Source organism: Lottia gigantea (genome assembly GCF_000327385.1).
Source record: "Lottia gigantea unplaced genomic scaffold LOTGIsca_24, whole genome shotgun sequence".
Lineage (NCBI taxonomy): Eukaryota > Metazoa > Mollusca > Gastropoda > Lottiidae > Lottia > Lottia gigantea.
In genome coordinates this window covers 2,110,927-2,120,516 of record NW_008708707.1, presented here as the reverse complement: position 1 = coordinate 2,120,516, position 9,590 = coordinate 2,110,927, and the positions used below count along the sequence as shown (strand labels likewise).

Sequence of the window (9,590 nt, the reverse complement as noted above, 5' to 3'; positions counted from 1 at the left end):
ATTATTATTATTATTATCATTATTATCATTATTATTATCATCATTATTATCATTATTATTATCATTATTATCATCATTATTATCATTATCATTATTATTATTATTATCATCATTATTATTATTATTATTATTATTATTATCATTATTATTATCATTATTATTATCATCATTATTATTATCATTATTATAATTATTATTATCATCATTATTATTATTATCATTATCATTATTATTATTATCATTATCATCATTATTATTATCATTATCATTATTATCATTATTATTATTATCATTATTATTATTGTTATTATTATTGATGCAATTGGTAAACATATTCATGACTTCTGGTGGAGAGAGACGGGACGGAACTAGCGTTATTTGTTACAAAAATGACGAAAAAGCCCAAAATCGAACTGATAGAAAGTAATTGGCATGTTAATAATTTTATGATGATATTTATGCTATAGTTTTGAGAAGGATTATCACAAATTCTTGTACTTTTGAGGCTGTCCCACCCATTAACTTCAACAGGTAGTCGCCAGCCAAGTCAAACTGAAAATCAACGTACCAGTATTTTAGCAAGTAAGTCACAAGATTAAGGTATGAACATAAAAAGAAATATTTTGAAATTATTGGGAATATTTCCATGTTTTATTTAGAGTCGAATTAAAGGATAGAGTCGTGTGATTTTTGATAGACCTTGATTTCAGCCGAAAACGAAGTATACTTTTGAACACTTAAAATGAAAATGGCATTCATGGGTAAAATTTTTAACATATTTAGGAAATTAAGGGCAATAATCAATTAATTGTTTTTCGAATTGATATCAAAACAATAACTGTATCGTGGACATAACTTATTGTAGACGAACAGCAGATAGAAAAACGTCAGAAATATACAGAAAATATACACAAGGCCAATAACCTAACGAAAAAATGAAAGCCAAACGTATACAAAGAGAACCAATTTTGATCGGGCAAAAAAAAGACCAGTTGAACAAAAGAACGTAGACGATGACAATTTCTCAATTTGCCTCTAATCCGTTTAACATGGACACTTTAGTCTGCTTTAACTAGATACGATATTGACATTGCACAGTAACTCATTTCATCTCGCATATTGTCACATAATCACTATATTTTTTTTTTACCGTTAACCATGTCAATAATGATCTTAAATGAACTTAAATCTAGAATTAGGGGCGACCTGACACTGGCAAGTCTGGTTATGGGCAGTTTGTCAATTAGTGATTGAGGATAACGGATACAAAGGATTACAAAAAGGGGTTAAACTCCGCCAAGTGTTAAAATTAAACTCTCAATTAGATTAAAAAAAATAATAACAGAAAAACATACTAGGATCTCGGTTTTTTTTGGGGGGAGGAGGGGGGGGGGGGGGGTTAATATCATAAAATGATACAGAAAACGTATGAAGATATAAAGATTAGAACAGTGGTTTAACTTGTCCAAGTGTTAATAAAATGGCCCGATTAAATTCTGGAAAAAAGTTTTGGGGGAAAAAGTATGAAATTATATAGATCACCTAAAGCATTTTGTACCCATGCGGATTTCGAAATATAACCTATGCCTAGACAAATATGTACATATTCTAGAAAAAAAATGACACTAGTCGATTTCGAATTCTGAATATTTGAATTAACACTTGCAATATTTTCTTGTCGAATTTTGATCCATGTAAGCCCGGAATTATTGAAAGTAAAATTGACGACTTTTTTTTTTCTTGAAACTTCGCCTGCTTCGACATATTCATAAAAAACATAGCCTATATATATAGAAAAGAAAGCCAAATTTCTATTTTAATGTATATTTGAAGGGATTATGAGATTGCAGTTTTAGTATTTCCGAAGACTATTTACATATATTCAAGACCCAAATCACCCTCCGAAAATGACGACCCATGGCCTTTACGGAATTTCCTAAATTGTAGTTAGTAACAGATTGATGAAAACAGCATGATCCACGAATCTATGGCTAAAGAAAGGATACACATATATTTACTAAAGTATTTTTACACTTAAAATTTTAAGAATAGACTTCTTAAGACAATGAATATACTTACCAGTTTTTGTGGGTTTAAATTTAGTCGTTCGAGGTGTACTTGTAACTATGGATTCCTTTTTATTGGCCGGTTGTATTTTAGGTGGCCCTGCAGCCACAGAATTTGGAGCTCTGGGAGCATTATTTCGATCTGGCTGTCGTGGAGTGTACCTTGTTACATCAAGCCCTGGTCTAACAGGTACATTATTGATTACCGGCTGTCCATCTTGCCTCAGTTCCGGACCTCTGGTAGTGGCTTTGGTTATTGCTGGTACTGATGCCCTAAGAGTAGGTCTGGTCGCTGGAGATTTTGCAGCCCACCAAGGATAACGTGCTAAGGTCCATTTACTTTTAGATGGTGTCTGGGTGCTGGTGGTGACTTCTGGAGTCGGAGTCGGTACTATCTTGACTGTGTAGCGGCCACGATCATCCTTTTGGTAAACAGCGGGTTTTAGTTTCCGTTGAGTGGGTGCTACAGTGGTGACTCTTCGTTGGTTTTCTTCCCGTTTATTCGAAGCTACAGAATTGATATTGGATTGACCCGATGGTTCAGTAAGAGTTTGTGTAACTTTGGGTTGACGAAGAGTGCCACAAAACGCATTCTTTGGCCAGTCACAGGTTTGGGTACGGGAGTTAAAATGCAGTCCCCCGGGACACCGCATGGTGTAAACCTGTTCACCGATACAGATCACGAAGATGGTAGGGTTGGTAGGATGACAGACGTACTTATTCTGGACACCACCACAATTCGTTGCCAGGGTTTCACCCACGACGAGCATTAGCAACACAGCTACAAGGGAAGAATACATTTTGGAAAGAGTCAAAGAATCGAAAAAGCCAGCGGATTACAACGTTCAATATAGGGTTCTCTTTCACCCAAAACTCGAAATCCTTTTTCCACAGTTTCCGATTTCATATAACCAAAGGGTCCATTTGAGTCAACTTTACACCAATAGCGCACACACAGACCGTCCGGGCCCGATGGAAAGTAAGTTATCGAACTTAACAGCCAAGATTTCGTCACTGGATAATGTTAAAATATTCCTGAGGAAAAATCTTAATCCTAAATTATGTTCAACAACGTTTCGTTTCGAAAATAATGTCCTGTGGGTATGAATACACTAACCCACACGCATGTAATCGCCTCGATCGATTGGTAGAAAGTGACAGAGGCAATAGACATCTCTCCTTAAATACGCTGGGCTTGGCACGGGCTATTAAGGTATTGATAATTGACGCTTGCTTGCCTCAAACATTGCTAGGTTAGCGTGAAAGATGCAAACAACACAGGTAGCTGTATAGACGAACAAAACGTGGTTATTGGGTACAACCACCATCGCCAAACGCAATCCAATCGAACAAATCGTTTGAGAAAATTGCTTTTGTTTGAAATTTAAGACGAAACGTATTGGAACTAAAGTAGGGTCGTATCAATAATTGTTTAGAAACTTTAATCAACCACTTATGTCAATATTTAACACGGCTTTTACTTTCATTACAGTTGAACATTTTTCTAATCTTTTCGATAAAGAGATACAAAATTCTTCCTCGACAAGCAGTGAATGAAAGTTTAGCTCTACTTTTGTTTTTACTAATGAATGCAGTGCGCAATGAGTTGAATTTGTCTAAAAATGTAGACTAGGCAAATGAAGGTATGTAGGCCTAATGAAGAACAATTAGCAATCCGCAAAAAAATTGGTTGCCCCACTGACAAATTCTGACAACCGACCAATTCCATTACTGCAACCATACATCAAACACCATTGTCTCTTCAGATATATTAGGGTTGGCTACGGGCAATACAGTTGTATGTTGGCGTAAAATAAGTTCACATATTGGGCATTAGACTGCATGTCGGGTTATCTTTTTGCATCCTGATTCCGTTTTAAGTAAAAGTTAATCCACATAAGAAAAACGCAATGAGCTATAAAATGGTATAAGGATAATGATATAAGAAACTTTGTAATCTCCTCTCTGTGGTGTCAAGAGTATGTTTTTAGTTTTATTCTTAAAAAATGCAGCCTCACTCGGTTTTCAACACCCCACAGCCCCCCCCCCCCCTCCCCCCTCACCAAAGGGATAATTTTTAAATTAGGATGGAATAGAGGCAAGGATAATGAGATGCTTTGTAGTCTAGCATAAAATTTTCGGACAATTATGATTTTAATTTAAAAAAATTCATTAAAAACCTAGGAGAAAATCCTGGTGGTTGAAATTCCTTGCTTTATCGTGTCTACGTGCAATAACGACCGAAACATACTTTTAAATTTCTATATTGGCGTATAATAAGTTGACATATTGGGGCAATATACTTTGGGTTCCTGGTCGTGTCTTACCGTTCATGGTTGAAATCCCTTGCTTTATTCTGTCTACGTGAGAGGCGGGCAATAACGACTGAAATATATATTTTAATTTCTATATTGGCTTATTAGAAGTTGACATATTGGGCAATATATTTTGTGTCCGGGTTATCGTTTTGCATCCTGATTCTAATTTTGATAGTTTTCGACATGAAATATATTTAAAATGAAATACGATAAGCTAATGATGAAAGAATAAAGTATTTGTTATATTATCTGTGTGAAGTCAATAATATGTTTTATTCATGAAAATAGGTTACTTTTTCGTGTAGTTTTTCATGCATGAATTGAAATATGAAATGGAATATAGAATGACTGGCCCGGCTTTGCGACTAAAAATTGGCTCATACTGTGTCGCTATACGTGGTTTATGCGTGTAGGACACGCCAGACATAAATAAATAAAAATATAAATCTAAAGCAATAAAATTTTCGCCATTGTCGCTGCAAAAACGTTAGAAAGCAATATGGTCGCATTACTCGCAGTATGAGGTCGACTTTTGTCAGTTTGTAAATATTTGGAAATTTTTTCTCTAGTTTCCACACGTTTAACCGGGACTTAGTACATTTCCAGTCGCCGTAAGATCGCACATGGTCACAGTCCGGTGTGACAGGGCTATTTTGAAAGAGGTCATTAGTTCCGAACGCATGAGAGTTGCGGTGGAAACTTATGACTCCTATTCGTATTCGCAACAATACGCAAATGGTGATTTCTATATATAATGTGAGGACCCGTTAGAAATGAAATGAATAGAGTTTTACGTCCTACTTTTCTGCACCATGTTGGCTAATGAAGACGGGCAGAGGCGAGGGCCCGTTAGGATAGATAAATCGAAATGAAATATCTTTTAAAGGTGGTTATCTTCATCTGATTCGTCAAATAAAGACGACCCTTCAAAACTCCCTTGCAGTGAGATAAAGCGAATTCAGATATCTTGTAAACTCAGGTGGTTATCTTCATCTGATTCGTCAAATAAAGACGACCCTTCAAAACTCCCTTGTAGTTAGATAAAGCGAATTCAGATATCTTGTAAACTCGGATGGTTATCTTCATCTGATTCGTCAAATAAAGACGACCCTTCAAAACTCCCTTGTAGTGAGATAAAGCGAATTCAGATTTCTTTTAAACTCAGGTGGTTACCTTCATATGATTCGTCAAATAAAGACGACCCTTCAAAACTCCCTTGTAGTGAGATAAAGCGAATACAGATATCTTGTAAACTCAGGTGGTTATCTTCATCTGATTCGTCAAATAAAGACGACCTGTTGTAATAAATTGTATTGTGATCGGGCTAGGAACAATAGTTGTGTGTTTATGGAGGGGAAGGATGTAACAAGTTATTGACACAACTTTTCAGTAGTGTTGTCTTTCCTTATTGATTACCACACAAACTTCCCAAAACTTTCAATTCTTTGATTATTTTTCACATATTTAACTCATCACAAATCCATTTCTATGACAGGAGAGCGGTTAACGTTTCGTTTCCGTTCATTTGATACCCACGTGAACATTTGGCCCGGGTCAATGTAAGAGACTAGCACGGTTCGTTACAAGTTGTTACCATTTTTTTTTTTGCCGTAAAAATACTTTTATTACAGCTTTCACAGAATAACGGAAGATAAAAATAGATACATCGACACTTGCACCATAGGTCCCGAACGCAAAGATAAAGATCCAGCGGCAATTGTCTATTACCTTGACTGCAATAGCAACCTTTCCAGCATCCAATTTATAAATGCATCGATTTGATTGGACTGTTCTCAGACCCAAATCAATCCCCGAAAATTATTTTTCAAGAACGAAATCTAACCTAACCAAATGATAAATATCTTGACGTCACTCAAATACATTATATTCATACAAAGGATAAAAATGCTTTTTTGTAGGCCTGGCTCATCTTTCACCAAAAAAATGGATCACGTTTCAAACAGTTATCCGAGTGAAATATTTCTTGCTTTGTTACAGAAATTGACTTTTTTTTGTAAATTTTCGCTGATATATGTCAGGATTGGGATGTATAAGACGAAGTTCGTAATAGTTTGACATTGTGAAGATGTATTAGACGAAGTTGTAATAGCTTGACATTGTGAAGATGTATAAGACGAAGTTTGTAATAGCTTGACATTGAGAAGATGTATTAGACGAAGTTGTAATAGCATGACATTGTAAAGATGTATAAGACGAAGTTTGTAATAGCTTGACATTGTGAAGATGTATTAGACGAAGTTGTAATAGCTTGACATTGTGAAGATGTATAAGACGAAGTTTGTAATAGCTTGACATTGAGAAGATGTATTAGACGAAGTTTGTAATAGCTTGACATTGAGAAGATGTATAAGACGAAGTTTGTAATAGCTTGACATTGTGAAGATGTATAAGACGAAGTTTGTAATAGCTTGACATTGTGAAGATGTATAAGATGAAGTTGTAATAGCTTGACATTGAGAAGATGTATAAGACGAAGTTTGTAATAGCTTGACATTGTGAAGATGTATAAGACGAAGTTTGTAATAGCTTGACATTGTAAAGATGTATAAGATGAAGTTTGTAATAGCTTGACATTGAGAAGATGTATTAGACGAAGTTTGTAATAGCTTGACATTGTGAAGATGTATAAGACGAAGTTTGTAATAGCTTGACATTGTAAAGATGTATAAGATGAAGTTTGTAATAGCTTGACATTGAGAAGATGTATTAGACGAAGTTTGTAATAGCTTGACATTGTGAAGATGTATTAGACGAAGTTTGTAATAGCTTGACATTGTGAAGATGTATAAGATGAAGTTTGTAATAGCTCGACATTGAGAAGATGTATAAGACGAAGTTTGTAATAGCTTGACATTGTGAAGATGCATAAGATGAAGTTTGTAATAGCTTGACATTGAGAAGATGTATAAGATGAAGTTGTAATAGCTTGACATTGAGAAGATGTATAAGACGAAGTTTGTAACAGCTTGACATTGAGAAGATGTATAAGACGAAGTTGTAACAGCTTGACATTGAGAAGATGTATAAGACGAAGTTGTAACAGCTTGACATTGAGAAGATGTATAAGACGAAGTTGTAATAGCTTGACATTGTAAAGATGTATAACACGCAGTTTGTAATAGCTTGACATTGTGAAGATTTATAAGACGCAGTTTGTAATAGCTCGACATTGAGAAGATTTATAAGACGCAGTTTGTAATAGCTTGACATTGTGAAGATGTATAAGATGAAGTTTGTAATAGCTCGACATTGAGAAGATGTATAAGACGAAGTTTGTAACAGCTTGACATTGAGAAGATGTATAAGACGAAGTTTGTAACAGCTTGACATTGAGAAGATGTGTAAGATGAAGTTTGTAATAGCTCGACATTGAGAAGATGTATAAGACGAAGTTGTAATAGCTTGACATTGTAAAGATGTATAACACGAAGTTTGTAATAGCTTGACATTGAGAAGATGTATAAGACGAAGTTTGTAATAGCTTGACATTGAGAAGATGTATAAGACGAAGTTTGTAATAGCTTGACATTGAGAAGATGTATAAGACGAAGTTTGTAATAGCTAGACATTGAGAAGATGTATAAGACGAAGTTTGTAATAGCTTGACATTGAGAAGATGTATAAGACGAAGTTTGTAATAGCTTGACATTGAGAAGATGTATAAGATGAAGTTTGTAATAGCTTGACATTGTGAAGATGTATAAGACGAAGTTTGTAATAGCTTGACATTGTGAAGATGTATAAGACGAAGTTTGTAATAGCTTGACATTGTGAATATCTATAAGATGAAGTTTGTAATAGCTTGACATTGTGAAGATGTATTAGACGAAGTTGTAATAGCTTGACATTGTGAAGATGTATTAGACGAAGTTGTAATAGCTTGACATTGTGAAGATGTATTAGACGAAGTTGTAATAGCTTGACAGTGTGAAGATACACCCACTTTACTTCTCACATCAAATTGTTCCATAAAAAAAAAGACAAAAATGATCATGACACAGAGTTCGCGAGATATTCTAGTCATATAATAAAATACTTTTAATGCAGTTCATCTTTCTTTCACGTAAGATTGAATCAAGATGCAGAAAAATATCCAGGGGCCTTGACAGAATAAAAGCTTTTGTCATTATCCAACTGTTATACTAAATATTATTTTAAGCAAATTCACTTATTTCTTTAATTTTTGGTGATTTAGGTAAACTCAGAGCTAGACACCCTATTTTTCATCAGCATTCAACCTTTCAAGGTGAGCTTTTCCGAGCCAGCGTGTTGCTTCAAATTCAAAAGTTTATTTCTTACAATATTTGGACCCCTTAAATAGATAGATTGAATGATCTGAATCCATACCCTATAACAACACACACCTTCTCATTTATCTCGAGGGCCGCGGTGGCAGAGTAAGTTAGAATTGCTCGCTAACCTGGAGGTCCAGGGTTCAATTCCGGCATATAGGTCGAGGTAATATCTTTAGATCTCTCAACCCAGTTTCTCCCTGTCAGTGAGGCAGGTAAGAGGAGCTGACATGGAAAAAGGGTTTAGTCGTTCGGATAGGTCAATAAACCGAGGTCCCGTGTGTGCTACAGGCTGTGTACGTTACACATCCCTCGACAGTTTGAATTGGAAAAAAGAGCAGGCTAATACCGCTGTCCTGGCAAAATTTCTTACATTGCACCCTGCATGGTGTTGTCCGTCTTCATTTTCCCACACTGTACAGAAATGTAGGATGTAAAACTCCATTCATTTCATTTCATTTTTTGGACTTTATTTAACACAAAAAGGGATAGAAATACGAGTTAAAAGTTGAAAATCACATATCGGCCAGAAAATCTTAGTTATGTTTTCAGTCTAAATCAACAGTATCGAAACTTCATATTTGACCAAAGAAAGCCATGTCACAATAGTGGCTTTTACCAATATTATGTCGCAAAACAAAAAGTGGACACTCTAAAACATTGTGATTTAAGATTAAGCTAACATCGACTTGTTAGTGAAACTAATTTACAGTGGATTTACTATGTCCTAACATAAAATAAACATTCTAGCCACATTTTTATCGGACAAATTCTAAAAATGACTTCTCGAAATCAATGGGATCAGTGGCGTTGCCTGGAAACATGAGGTGAGAGGTGGGTCGGCCACAGGCCATTCTTTCCCGATGTAAAATGGGAGGGGAGGGGAGGAGAGA

The 9,590-nt window shown here is 35.2% G+C and overlaps 1 protein-coding gene across 1 annotated transcript; it reads right to left on the bottom strand.

Annotated features, from left to right (window-relative positions):
- Nucleotides 1-1,947: 1,947 nt before the first annotated feature.
- LOTGIDRAFT_231944 (hypothetical protein) lies at nt 1,948-3,212 on the bottom strand (the record flags this gene model as incomplete). Its single annotated transcript, XM_009055357.1, has 2 exons — nt 2,080-3,212; nt 1,948-1,991 (listed from the first exon to the last, which is right to left on the bottom strand). The coding sequence occupies exons 1-2, from the start codon at nt 2,864-2,866 to the stop codon at nt 1,948-1,950; spliced, it is 831 nt and encodes a 276-aa protein (XP_009053605.1). The 5' UTR covers nt 2,867-3,212.
- Nucleotides 3,213-9,590: the final 6,378 nt, after the last annotated feature.